Below are 14,663 nucleotides of genomic sequence, written 5' to 3' on the forward strand. Positions count from 1 at the left end.
CAGGAATAAGGAGCCACTCAAACCTCTCCTGTGGTTCCAGACAAGAGTCCCTGCTAATTAGACCAGAGACAAATAGCATCACTGTATTGGAAAGAGATGAGGACGCAATGGGATCAGACGTGTGTGTTATTAATGAGCATCACACACATTGAAAGGAGTCCAGCAATGTCTGTCAGTGCGTCTCTGCTTTGTCAGAGAGGAGGGAGTCTGGTCAGAGGCACTCATGTTTCTGACTGCAGGCTCCAGGCGAGCTCCGTTTTCAATCCAGGTCGGCTCCCAAATGTGTTCCCGCACACTCTCCCATGCAAGTTCACATAAACATCACCTCGCTACGTGTTTACACCCTTGCTTTCTTTGACCTGCGGTTTTCACAAGCATTATGTTTCATTGAATTACTTTTCTTTCAAAGAAAACAAATAATTTAAAAGCTCCAGATTTGTTGCATGCTTTGCAATTGCCATGACAGAGGAATCCTATGTGACTAAGCTTCTTATTTGCCAAAATATTCTAGGGTAATTTTGAAGATTGACGTCATAGTTTAGCAAACAGAAAGACATCCAGCTATTTGGTGAAAAAAAGTGCATATTAGGTATTTTTGGGGATCATTCATACAACTGCTAATTTATTATTTACACCACAGTGCCAAAGCACAAATGTTTAGATTTGTACACGTTAACATCAATTTGTGATGACATGGGCGGTGAATGTTGGAAGATAACGTTTTTATGTAACCAGAAAAATGTTCTAATACAAAACCACAGAATTCAACAAGTTTATTTCAGAATAAAATCCATATTACACTGAAACTTAGAACAAGTAACATTTATATAGTCCTCTTGGTCCTGGAAAAATGTGATGATATGGCAACAGCTCAACGTGGATCACAAGACCGTAAAGAATGTAACAATTCTAAACATTACATAATACCATAACATGATGTAAATAACGCAACTTCAGAAAGTCACACAAATGAAATGCCGGAACCAGAAAGATCATAAAGTGCATCACTTCATAATTTGCTTGAATTTCACTCAAAAATGTATTTAATTGACATCTTTTACATCGTTGTTTTCCGCCGTCGTTTTCCACTGACGGGCAAGGATGCTGCATCGTCTTCTCTCGTGCTCGATGCTCTCTTTTGACCTGGTTTCCCCTCCATGTCTCTATGATAGAACATTGTCAGAGGTGATCTTTTAGTGTTTTGTGTAAAGAAATAAAAATAAGCAATGTTAAGTTGATTGAGATGGTATTATTAGTATGCTCAGACTTTCATGTCCTGAAGTGTTGTTGCAGTAAAAACAAGGAAACAGTAAAACAACTATTACTCAGGGCTTTTAAATTGCACTAAATTGAAACAAAGGATCATCTGAAAAATCACATTTTGTGGTAATAGAGCCAATCCTTTTTGTCACGCTTCTGCTGCTAAATAATTATACATTTGCTGAGAACCAGCTGCTCTGTTTCAGCACAAAATCAATCAATTAGCAGTAAATGACCTACCGATCACGATGTTCCTTTCCAAAATATGCATCAGCAACAAGCCCCAGAGCCATAAAGACCACAAATGATTTAAATCAATCTCAAACGGTCTTTTTTTAAATTGTCTCCTTCTCTCCTTGATCCTGGGAGTCTTATTGTGTGTAGAATAAAAGAGAAAAAGTACTGTAGAATGTTCTTTTTGAATAATAGTAACAAACAATACAGCACTAATAATACTAATATTGTTGTATGCCCTGCAATAGTCTCATATTGTCAATCTGTATTAATACATTTTATTGATGGTAAGTAAACCCCTAATTAAATCTGTCATAGAATGAAACTACTGTACATTACATTTTTGTAAAAAGCTGGATTTTTGTTCACTTCAATAAAAGGGATTATTATCAGCATAATTTAATGCAAAATAAGTGAATATTGTCACACACACACTGGGATAATGATATTATTCTCACAAGTCATGTGATATCCCTTTCCTAAACTAATAAACACAACATGGGTAGCGTTTAATTAGGTCAGTGAACAGAATTGCCAAGATTTTTTCTTTAATAATTGTGTATTCTCCAAAATGTTAATCATGCAATGCACATTACTGGCATATTGAATTCCAACTCTGTTCATTATTTTTACATCAATATGACAGTTCCAACGTGGTAATAATATAGTATTTTATTTATTTATCTGAGACGAACAATCTGCATTTTTCATCATTAAAATTCCGAGTTTTATTCTGAAAGAAACCTCACTGTTGTCAGAGCAACATGTCTGCATTGAGCGCTCAATGCCCTTAAATAAGCTGTTTTCCCTCATTAATTGTCTCCTGACGCATCAGCAATTCTTGCTACAGCGTAAGCCCTGGTGGGCTTCACAGGTCAGCACGTGGTGTTGGGGACATCAGATCTGTCCCATAAGAGATGTTCCGATAACATGAAACCGCAGCATCTTCCATGTGGAACCACTTACAGCTTCACATGAAGGGCTCTCTTCAGCTGATTATACTACAGATATATATAACCCTCCAGCCACTTCTCTGCCTCTATCTTCACTGAATGGACTGGAAAAACAAAATTCCAGCCCTGGAATTTGGGTCAGAAGTCCACATGTGGGGAGAATGGGGAGACAACTAAGCATGCTAGATTACTCGTAAGCATGCTAGATTACTCGTAAGCAAGCAGTTTGCCTCTGTACAAAGTGCGGATCAGGACTAAACATTCAACATTTAAGTTCTCATGATTGTCAGACAAAGGCTGAGGAGAGGAGATAAAGCCTTGCCTGATGGGAAAATACATATATTTTCGCACTTGGGAAACTCACAGACTTGGCTTTTGGCTATTGAGTTGCTCAAGCATTTCAAGACCCAAAAGGACTGGTGTGCTGTGACTGACTATATACCGAAAATGAGCTGGTCATTAAAAGAGATTAGGAGAGGGTCTTGGTTAACTGCAAGACACACAAAGTTAGATCGCACCCCGGATATACAGCTCTGGAACAAATTAGGAAAATTAACCACCCTAAATCTTTCTTAAATCTCAATCTCTACATGTATGGCAACCCTTCCATTCCAGTGTCAGTTGAATACCATCAGATAAATGTTGTCTGTAATTAAAAAATCAAATAAAAATGTCATTTTACTCAAACGCATACCTATAAATAGTAAATCCAGAGAAACTGATAATGCCTCAGTGTGGTCTCTTAATTTTTTCAGAGCTGTATGTGGGACTGTTGTTTTGTTCGTAGTGTGACAGCAAAGATTTCTATATTTTAAATGTCCTTGAAACAAACTTGCCCCGTGAGTTATAATCATACAGCACAGAACAATGATAACAACTGTGATGTGCCACAGAGTTTGTAATGTATGCTTGTCCTATCTTCTGTGACCAAAAAAGAAACAATCCTTTTGTAATGCACAGTTCGCAAGAGAATAAGTACCAAGTGACCAGAAGAGCTTGCTGTTTGATTAAACTGTCAAAAATAATTTGATATAGATGACAGCAGTAAGAGTCCAGTAACAAAATGATTAATTAAAGAGAAAGAGGATAAACAGAATCCAGAAAATAGACTTCCAAATACTAGGTCTCAATATTAAGCCCACTTGACACAGCTATAATTGGTTTGAGTCATGGACAACTGAACAATTAAATATATTGCTTAAATAACTAAGTGTCCCTAGAAATATTGCCCGGGACGTTGTCAATCACTAGGAGCTCAGGGACACTAACTTCAAGAAAAACGCTCCACTTTTATTTGACAGGAGTGCTATCTGCTGCCTCTGATAACTAAGGTCCCCAAACATGAGGAAAAGCGTGGTATAACATCAGAAGAAACCAGGGACAACCTGTCCAACTTTAAGCTGCGAGTGAAAAACAACATCTATGAAAGCAGGCAGTCTTACAGGCTTACTGGCTCTTCTTGTTTTATTATGGTTTGTAGACCATTTTAGATGCCTCAACAAAAAGGCAGGATTGATCAATATCAATGACAAGGGAAGAATGTCAACGCCTTATTTCTGTCAGATCCATATCTGGAAATTTCCAAAACTTCCCCAGATATTCAGACAGGTCTAGACCTTAACTTTACATAATGCGCAATTCAAATACAGGGAGACATTTGTACTGTTGTAGAGGTCTGATAAGCTCTAACAAAACAACAAACATAACCATGATCTTTTTAACACTGGCTGTTGGGATGATTGCACTTATTACTCTTCAGTGATCTCAAATTAAACCTCACTTTACAGACCCATGTCGACAACCTCATAAAGCTTTTGTAAAAATTTGATTTTTGTATGCAACAATAAACACATCATGCTTCTCCTTTGCAAGTAGGAACACCAGTGTGTGATTATGTTTGCTCTTGATACAAGTTAGTATTGTGTATATTCATCTGTCTCTTTCCACTTTAAAGCCTCTAGACTCTGTAACAAAGTCCCATGTTAATCCATTACCAGAACTGTGTGATTACTTTTAATACAATTTTGTGGGGTGGCATAGAAAAACACTCAGATTTTGACAGTTGCAATAACAGCAGGGTTACTCACTGAGGGTTACTGACAGCCTCCGGACCAAAGATGTCTGAGATGGAACTGTGATGGGAGAAAGAGAGAGAGGAGAGCACGAACATGTCATTTACAAAGTTTTACTGATATAGGTTTTCTTCTGTTTCAATAGTCAAACTTAGTACACTGAATGTACTTTAGTAAATTACCTTAAAAAAGCTGCGTTAAAGACTGTGATGCCCTAAAATATATGGACGATGCCTATAGACAAGTGTTTGGACTGTATGACACAACTATCAGTGGACAAGTCATGCCATTGACAGGATAAAGAAAATCAGAAATAGATTTTTCATATTACCAAGAGGGTACAGTTGCAAAACTGTCTCATGCTGTCCCGCAGTGAGATCTGGGAGTTAAGGCAGTTGAAGTGCCTGTGCTTTTGCAGACCACGTATGAGACGTATCAGTCTGTGTTTCTAAATTGGGGTTTTCAATTTTCATTTGGTTTGTTATGTTTTTACTAGGGCTGTCAAACGATTACAATTTTTAATCAGATTAATCACAGCTTAAAATTTAATTAATCATGATTAATCACCATTCGAACTATGTCCAAAATATGCCATTTATTTATGCATATTGTTGTGGGAATGGAAAGATAAATGAAAGAAGGCGGATATATCCATTTAACATACAGTATCTATGTTTATTATAACATTTTTCTGCGTGTCAAAATGAAAGACAACCCACACACCTATCAATCATCAAACCGTGGGGTCTTAATTCATTACGTGTTGATTTCTATCAACGGGGGAGTACTTCAGGAAAGTCGACAGAGGGGGGGGGGGCGGCGGCGGCTAGTGGAGTATTTCGTGACCACAGAGTGTGAAGGTTGTGATCAGCTGTTTTAGCGCAGTTCTCCAGTGAAGCCCCCCTTCACTGGAGAACTGCGCGAGAACTGAGTGTCTCCCTCCGCAGCCGGTTGGCGTAGTTTTCCGTTGTACAGACCGACGTTAACAGCAGCCCTGTCTGTGCACACGGAGACCGACTGTCGTCCGGTGATCTAACCGCCTTCTGGAAAAGCTTCACAAGTACGTCGGTACGCAAATGCGCTTTGTGACACAAGTGACGGTACGCATTTCAGATTACGCACATAACCTGCGTACCAGTTATGTGCACCCCGTACTACAGCTAAAGTATTCTCCGTCGGGACTTCCTGCAACAACACCACGCCGTTATCAAAGATGTTCTATTGAGAGGACGATCACTACGTGACAAAAGTTTTCAAAACCGTGGCTACTGAAATCAATCTTACTAACTGCTGTCTGTGCAATTTACTACGCGCGAGTTGGCAGACTTTATTTTGCTTACTTTAACATCATTTTTCATGGTGGGGCTAAGCCATTTCTTGGTATGGGTGTAGCCTACCCCAGCCATACCCTGGCGCTGCCACTGGTGGCACGTATGGGGCGGGCCATTCTGCATATGTGTTAAATGAGTTAAATATTTTAACGCAATTAATTCAAAAAATGAATTACCGCCGTTAACGCGATAATTTTGACAGCACCAGTTTTTACATCATGGATGAGGGTTTTCCGTCTGTGGCTATAAGGATGGTTTTATTGTCCCGTGCTTTTACATTAGTTTATTTTTGTCCTACCGTTTTTCTCTAAATGTATGTATGCTGCTTTTTTATATATGTATTGATGTACAGCACTTTGGTCAACTCTGTTGTTTTTAAATGTGCTAAATAAATAAAGTTGGATCGGATTGGATTGGATACAGTTTCCGGCCTGTCCATTTCCCCCAAACTCCCAATATTGTAATGAGTTCCCACCAGCAAACAATACGCAAAGTATGTCACAACACCAACAACCACTCTGGAGTTTGCAGCTGTGCATTTTGAACTGAACAGCATGAGGCTGATCATGGTGGTGTTAGGATCAAACTGGTATGAGCAGGTCAATTATAACAATAAAGACATAGTGATAATGTACTTAAGCATTTGCCAAATCAACATGCCAATGGGTTTCATTTGCAGCTTAACATTGTTAATGTTAAATAATTTTCCAAAATGTTAAACCAAACAGTAAAAATGTAAATGTTAAACAGATATGTGCTTGGATAACCTGTTTTAGAGAGAGAGCAAACACATTTTAAGCCAACAAGTTATTTTGTGGACGTAAGCAACAGGTGAGTTTTTGTGAATGAGCAGTAATATATTGGTTGTATTACTGATTGTTATGACCTGGCTCAAAAGGCCACAGCAAAGAGGAGACACACCATATCCACATTTAACAAAATGTGTTTATTTAAGCAAAACATTCAAATCAACCAAATTAATTAAGTGCAAAACAAGTAGAGTATGAGGTGTGGATGTCAGTGGTATCAGTAGTGTAAATGCAGGGTGAGGATTGTATGGACATGTACAGTGGGGCAAAAAAGTATTTAGTCAGCCACCAATTGTGCAAGTTCTCCCACTTAGAAAGATGAGAGAGGCCTGTAATTTTCATCCTAGGTACACTTCAACTATGAGAGACAGAATAAGAAAAAAATCCAGAAAATCACATTGTCTGATTTTTAAAGAATTTATTTGCAAATGACGCTGGAAAATAAGTATTTGGTCAATAACAAAAGTTCATCTCAATACTTTGTTATAATACCCTTTGTTGGCAATGACAGCGGTCAAACGTTTTCTGTAAGTCTTCACAAGGTTTTCACACACTGTTGCTGGTATTTTGGCCCATTCCTCCATGCAGATCTCCTCTAGAGCAGTGATGTTTTGGGGCTGTCACTGGGCAACACAGACTTTCAACTCCCTCCAAAGATTTTCTATGGGATTGAGATCTGGATACTGGCTAGGCCACTCCAGGACCTTGAAATGCTTCTTACGAAGCCACTCCTTTGTTGACCGGGCGGTGTGTTTGGGATCATTGTCATGCTGAAAGACCCAGCCACATTTCATCTTCAATGCCCTTGCTGATGGAAGGAGGTTGTCACTCAAAATGTCACGATAGATGGCCCCATTCATTCTTTCCTTTACGCGGATCAGTCGTCCTGGTCCCTTTGCAGAAAAACAGCCCCAAAGCATGATGTTTCCACCCCCATGTTTCACAGTAGGTAGGGTGTTCTTTGGATGCAACTCAGCATTCTTTCTCCTCCAAACACGTCTAGTTGAGTTTTTACCAAAAAGTTCTATTTTGGTTTCATCTGACCATATAACATTCTCCCAATCCTCTTCTGGATCATCTAAATCAGTGGTCCCCAAACTAAGGCCCGCGGGCCGGGTACGGCCCGCTTCCACATTTGGCCCGGCCCCCTGAACAATACCAGAGACGCATTATGATTTTTTTTATTATTTTTTTTTTTCAGTCTGGCCACGCGAATCCTAGACTAGCCCCTGTCAAAATGTTGTGACCTGCTCTATCGAAATCAGTCGCATTGACCCGAAGACACCTTTTGAGTTGTATACACAGTTGGAAAGAGGATATTCCTAGCTTTCTAATGATATCAGGATTGTTTTTGTACTTCAAATATTAAGCGAAATATGTCACATTATATAATGACTGTCACCGAGTCATAATTTTGAGAAAAAGGCCTTCAAAGTTGTCTCTTCTCTGGAATCCATCGATCTGATTGATTATTAGCGGAGCAAATGATCAAAATACTACCGAGGGAAGATATTTTCGTTTGGAGGGGAAGCTCGCGAGTGTGTGTGTATACGTGTGCGTGTGAGTGTGTGTGCTTGTGTCATTTTGCGTTTGTGTGTATTGTGTTTGTTTCCCAGGGAAAACACTCACGAGAAACACCGGCTGTTGTTATGCCTGCCGTTCTCCGCTTGTAATTATGCCGAAGCTTCAAAGTTGTATTTATCATCTGAATTTGCCGAAACAAGTTTAATATTCTGAAAGCCAAGACTTTGTTTAATTGAAATCAGATGAAAACAAACTGTAACGGACCCTGCAGTGTTATCTATGATTACTATACTCTTACATTCATAATTTCAGCGGAGTGAGGGGGGGGGGGCGGCGCTGCGGAAGAGCAGATTGCGAGTGAGAAATAAATAGGAAATAAAAGTTTAATATTCTGAAAGCCAAGACTTTGTTTGTTTAAAATCAAACAAAACACCCCGAACCCCGAAAAAATAGTTTTTTTTACGTAAATCCACGTTTATTTTGAGAGATTCTGCTCTGACAACTAAGCTAAACTTTTACCTGTTAAGATTGTGCACGGCACAACAGAAAGTTACAGTAATTTTCAATGGACTTTTTTCTGTGAAGAACCCAGAGAGGGTTATTTGGTTATTATTTATTTCATTAATAATGTTATTATTTATTTCCTGACTTTTTTTCTGTGAAGATCCCGGAAAGGGTTATTAATATTTGGTTATGTGTGGCTTTCTAGAAAACAATAAATGTTTACGTTTAGACACCCATGCGATCGTCACACTTTTTCTGTTACAAACTGACCAGGCCCCCATCAGAGAAGGGAAAAGTTATGTGGCCCTCACAGGAAAAAGTTTGGGGACCCCTGATCTAAATGCTCTCTAGCAAACTTCAGACGGGCCTGGACATGTACTGGCTTAAGCAGGGGGACACGTCTGGCACTGCAGGTTTTGAGTCCCTGGTGGCGTAGTGTGTTACTGATGGTAGCCTTTGTTACTTTGGTCCCAGCTCTCTGCAGGTCATTGACTAGGTCCCCCCGTGTGGTTCTGGGATTTTTGCTCACCGTTCTTGTGATCATTTTGACCCCACGGAGTGAGATCTTGCGTGGAGCCCCAGATCGAGGGAGATTATCAGTGGTCTTGTATGTCTTCCATTTTCTAATAATTGCTCCCACAGTTGATTTCTTCACACCAAGCTGCTTACCTATTGCAGATTCAGTCTTCCCAGCCTGATGCAGGTCTACAATTTTGTTTCTGGTGTCCTTTGACAGCTCTTTGGTCTTGGCCATAGTGGAGTTTGGAGTGTGACTGTTTGAGGTTGTGGACAGGTGTCTTTTATACTGATAACGAGTTCAAACAGGTGCCATTAATACAGTTAACAAGTGGAGGACAGAGGAGGCTCGTAAAGAAGAAGTTACAGGTCTGTGAGAGCCAGAAATCTTGTTTGTTTGTAGGTGACCAAATACTTATTTTACCGAAGAATTTACCAATTCATTCATTAAAAATCCTACAATGTGATTTCCTGGATTCTTTCCCCCCATTCTGTCTCTCATAGTTGAAGTGTACCTAGGATGACAATTACAGGCCTCTCTCATCTTTTTAAGTGGGAGAACTTGCACAATTGGTGGCTGACTAAATACTTTTTTGCCCCACTGTATGTGTGTGAGAGTGTTGAAGTGCACAAAGTGAAGCAACTGAAGAAACTCATAGCATACTCAACAAAACCGGGGTGCCTGCAGGGAGCAGCAGAGAGGGAGACAGAGAGGGGCAGAGGCTTTAAATAACTGCAGGCCACCAGACCCAGGTGCCCTGAGTTACTGCAATCAAGGAGGCTGGATGCAGCACAGCCACACCCTCTCCAGATGAATCCACAGGGGCATCACAGCCCCCCCCCTCCTTAAGACGGGGCCCCAAAGGGATCCACGACAAACCAACATCCTCCTGTGTATATTGACCATCAGGTGTGTGTCCAGTATGGACTTTTTTCATGTGTCTTTTCATGAACGTCACTTCTTCCATGTTTCTGATCCCATAGTCCTTAAGCCTCATCTTATCATCACTGGCCTTCTTCAGATCCAAGACGGTTGCATTTTGCACCACAACTATGGGCATAATCTCTCCATCTGCCTTTAAAACCCTGACAATCATGGCTTGGCCATACTCCAAAGCAATCTGGGAATTAACCTCCTCCAAATGTACCTGAATTGGCAGATCACAGAGTAAAGGGTCCTGAACAAATTGAGCAAGACCTTCCTCGAATATATCCAGGATCTCTGAGTGAAGAAGAGTCTCCACGTCTTCCTCCTCCTTTGACACAGACGAAGGGAGATCAGGCAGTGAGACCACCTGTTCAACACCACTTTTTCTACACTCCGAAACAGGCGGGTCAGCAGACATCCACGGCTCTGCGCACGCGTAACAGCACAAACTGGAAACACACTTGGAAACTGCAAACCGCTCTCACCTGGCTCCCCGGATGCCAACGGCCTGGAAACCGCCACAGGCGGTGGCACACCAGCCCACACAGCACTACCAGCGAGATTGTTGCCCAAAATCATATGTACCCCATCAAGTGGCAACGCGGGACGCACGCCGATAGACACAACTCCCCGCACCAGCTCACAATCCAGCACTATTGTATGACGTCGCACAGGAATCAAGCTCATCTCCATGCCCCTCATCACAAAATCCCCAGTCTCTGTCTCTGACGAAAAAGGCAACACTGACTCAACAATAAATGAGCATCGAGCTGCTGTGTCACGCAACACCTTAATCAGAACATACTTGTCACTACCGACTACTGATACAACGGCTTCCGTTATGAACGGCTCAAAACCAGAACCCACATCCAAGTCGGCACAAACCAGCTTCTTATCAGGCACCATGCCCGATCCTACACCCTGCAGCTTTTTAACCAAAATGGCAGAACAACACATGGCTGGAGCATGTGATGAAAAATAAGGCTTCCCCTCAGGTTCCAGCAACGGACACTGATCCTTCCAATGACCCTCTCCTCGGCAATAATGACATAGGCCCACTTTGGCCCCCTCGGGTCGCCCCGTACCTGCAAATCTACGGGAGGAGCCTGGTGAAACCTTTGCACCACCGCGGGCATAGCCACCATCTTTTCCACGTCTCCAATCACCCCTAGAAGACTTCTCTATAAAACTACCCTTATGCGTCAACACAAAATCATCCGCTAATTCAGCAGCTCTAAGCGCGGTGGAAGGTTTCTGCTCATTTACATAAGTGGCCACACGCTGAGGGATAACATCGTTAAACTGTTCCAATACAATGAGTTCACAAAGACCGTCAAAACTGGCAACCTTTGCTGCCGCGCACTACCGCTGAAAATGAGAAGTCAAATCACGGATAAACTCCACATTTGTCTGCTTATCCCCCTTGACCCAACTTCTGAACTTTTGACGATACGCTTCAGGAACCAGTTCATATGATTTTAACACCACTGATTTTACTCTATCATAGTCCAAAGCATTTTCGCCACAAATAGCTGAATAGGCCTCTTGTGCTCGCCCAGTGAGTACACACTGAAGTAACAGCACTCTGTCCGAATCTGACCAGTTTCTTGCCGCAGCTACGCACTCAAATAGGGTGAAAAAAACGTCAGGGTTACGCTCATTAAACTTTGGCACCAACCGCAAGTTAGAAATAACATCGCCACTACCTGATGCCGAACCATCAGATGAAAGCTTGCCCTCTCCAATCAGCCGTAATCTAGCATGTTCCACCTCACATTTCATATTTTCCACCTCCAGCACCTTCTCCACCTCTAAACGCTTCTTTACCTCCTGCTGCCGTAACCTCACCTCCAACTGCAACTTCTCCTGCTCAAACTCCATGGCCAAAAGCTTTTTGCTGCTCGAACGTCAAACCAGCTGTCTGAACCACTACCAGCACAACCCCTGCCGCACCAGACTCACTCTTCTGCAACACCCCCTGCTCAAACAAAAATGACACGATGACAGCTTTAATCTCATCTTTCCGGTTGCTCCCTACAACAGCAATTTTATAATGCTCTGCTATTTCGACCAACTGCGCCTTCTTGCAATCGTCTAAGAAAGACAGTGAGGGCCAGTGTTTCCGCCAGACCAGGGCTGAGAGGGCGTCCACCCCGAGAGCGGGGCCGTCCCTTATAGATACTGTCTTTTTACATTAGTGAGCCGGATCATTTGGCTCGGCTCTCTTAAAGCGTCGTCTGTTTTGGCTCCCAAGCGGCTCTTCATGTTACCACAGTTAACCAGGGAGCCTCAGTTTCGCCACTGCGAGGCTCTGGTGCTCGCAGCTCATGCGCGAATGAAAATAGTGGGAAGTAACACTAATGTTATGTCTAGGTTTCCCTAGACCAGAGGCATACCAATCAGTGTGAAATAGACCTTTTTCACAGACAGATTCAAACTGTAGAAAAATAATATAACAAAAATAAATCCCGCTTTTCTGTTGCATATAAAAGGTCTGACTTCTGAGGGTGTCTAAAGTGTCCATTATGTAGGGCTCACCTGCTGATGGACACTTCACTGTGGGCGGGGCTGGAGGACCATTCCATTATTTTTGCAGGTGGCTCCTCGTCAGATTCTTTGTCTTCTGCTTTCATCACTGAGCCCTTTATTGATCCTGCGACGTGATGAGGAGGGGGCAAAATAGACATCATTATGTCAGACACCCAGGAAAAATCAGGGTGGTGTGCATATAAAGGATGCCTCTGACAACCTTGGTATCCCTTAGAAACCACATTTTTACATATTCTCAATGGAAATGGCATTTAGGTCCTGTTGGCAGCATCACAAAAACCTAGCCTCTCACACAGTGGACAGTGTCAGGTTTTTTGGTGTGTGCCTTTTCATTTGATTATTGCAAACCAAGCAAATTAGCAGCATGCAACACCAATATTAAATCATTTAGTTAGTGTATTTAGGCAGTGAAAAACTGTATGAACACATGTTAAGTATATGGTTGATTACAGTTACAGAGCAACACAATCATTCATTGATTCTGGACACCTGGTAAATGAAAGTAGAAAATTCCCTTTGCACTTCCTCTTCAACATTCAACATTTCTGATGTGCCCAACAATGAAGTGCAGACGTGTTGTGAATTCGGCAAGGATGGAACAAGTAAATGAGTGAGCTTCATTTACTCTCCCACACACTCACCCACCACATTGAGCTGCATTGCACGCCTCACTAATTGCAACAAAGCAATTAATAACGTTAGCATGGGGATCAGGTATCAGAGTCCCTATATTCCTTTAAGTCTCCTGTTGCTAAAGTACATTTTATTCCTTGATAGAGTTAAAAGTATTGCAGTACCTGCAGCCTTTGTTTTCTGTGCATCGTCTCCTTCCACAATGTCTTCCCGTTTGATACGAGTCTGCCTGGTGGTCTCTAAGCGACCCCGAACCTGAGCAATCAGGCGTGAAAAGTCACTGCTGTGCCGCTTCCCTGCAGTCAGAAATAAGGTTGAATATTTTAAAAAAATACGCATTTTAAAATTACATTTAAATGTATAATAAAAAATACTATACAGAAATAACATCCCACAAGAATATCGCTGTATAGAGTGTTGTTTGGGAAAAACTGTTTTCATATTCATGAATGCAGACTCATTTTCTTTGGGAAAGGTTGAATAGCTTTGTAAAGATACATGGTTTTATTCATTGGCTTCTGTATTTGAGGTTAAACACCACCAACGAAAGGAGATTACTGTAGTAACAAAATCATCTTACTCCTGTGGTGGAGGCCGAACAGTAATTGAAAAGACAAGCGACGCGGGCAAAATAATAATAAAAGTTTGGGCAGTGATCCAAACACAAAAAAACAAAAACAGGAGTATGGAGACAGCACTGAGGGAAAGAGAAAAGGACCAAAACACTGCAATTAACACTAGAAACTTTGCTATCTGAGCCTTGCCTCTGATATTGTCGTGAGCAAAAGATGAGACACAAAGATGAGACAATGCTGTTGCAAAGCTTTTCCTGTGAGTGTGGCTCCCAATTCACATCGGTACACATGTAACACTTTAGTTTTGTTTGCAGGCTTGTAAGGATTAGACTAATGTGTGCATTTTGTGAGTTACACATGATGTTAACATCTCATGCACCAGGTACATTTCACAGACATAAGGGATGCAGCACACAGCTTTAAAAGGGAATACATCAGGCATTGTAAGATGCAAAATAGGGGTTACTGCATTTTCAACATTGCATTGCTAGTGGATTTACTATCCCAGTAGCATTGTATGTTGTAACTCCAATCACAACATTTTTTTTCAGTTGTTAAGCTCAAACACCCACATATCTTATTATCACTAAAAGAATGAGTCATTAAAGGCTGCATCACCCGGTGTGTTCACTGTGTGCATGTTTCTGTGCTGCTCTTCCCCAATTCCTAATGCTGGTGGAGTGAGTCATCCACATCCTCCACTGATAAATCAAGAGGTTATCACAGCAGTGCGGCTATTTATAGAACCTTCCTCCTGTGAGTCACAACCATTTT

At 41.4% G+C, this 14,663-nt stretch overlaps 2 protein-coding genes across 5 annotated transcripts in view; both read right to left on the reverse strand.

Annotated features, from left to right (window-relative positions):
• Nucleotides 1-758: 758 nt before the first annotated feature.
• Nucleotides 759-14,663, reverse strand: part of rad18 (RAD18 E3 ubiquitin protein ligase) — a 40,878-nt gene continuing 26,973 nt past the window's right edge. For 3 of the 4 annotated variants that reach the window (XM_034223913.1, XM_034223914.1, XM_034223916.1), the window contains 4 exons: nt 13,479-13,610; nt 12,670-12,784; nt 4,535-4,579; nt 759-1,163 (listed from right to left, as the gene is read on the reverse strand). In XM_034223913.1, coding sequence (XP_034079804.1) covers nt 1,058-1,163; nt 4,535-4,579; nt 12,670-12,784; nt 13,479-13,610 — 398 coding nt within the window. In that variant the 3' untranslated portion in view covers nt 759-1,057. The remainder of the gene's footprint in view (nt 1,164-4,534; nt 4,580-12,669; nt 12,785-13,478; nt 13,611-14,663) is intronic. The other variant, XM_034223915.1, reaches the window with a different exon arrangement.
• Nucleotides 9,884-12,586, reverse strand: LOC117551172. Its single transcript, XM_034223917.1, has one exon. It carries the CDS (start codon nt 10,547-10,549, stop codon nt 9,929-9,931), a length of 621 nt encoding a protein of 206 aa, XP_034079808.1. The 5' UTR covers nt 10,550-12,586; the 3' UTR covers nt 9,884-9,928.

The sequence above is a fragment of the Gymnodraco acuticeps genome, unplaced genomic scaffold (assembly GCF_902827175.1).
Source record: "Gymnodraco acuticeps unplaced genomic scaffold, fGymAcu1.1, whole genome shotgun sequence".
Lineage (NCBI taxonomy): Eukaryota > Metazoa > Chordata > Actinopteri > Perciformes > Bathydraconidae > Gymnodraco > Gymnodraco acuticeps.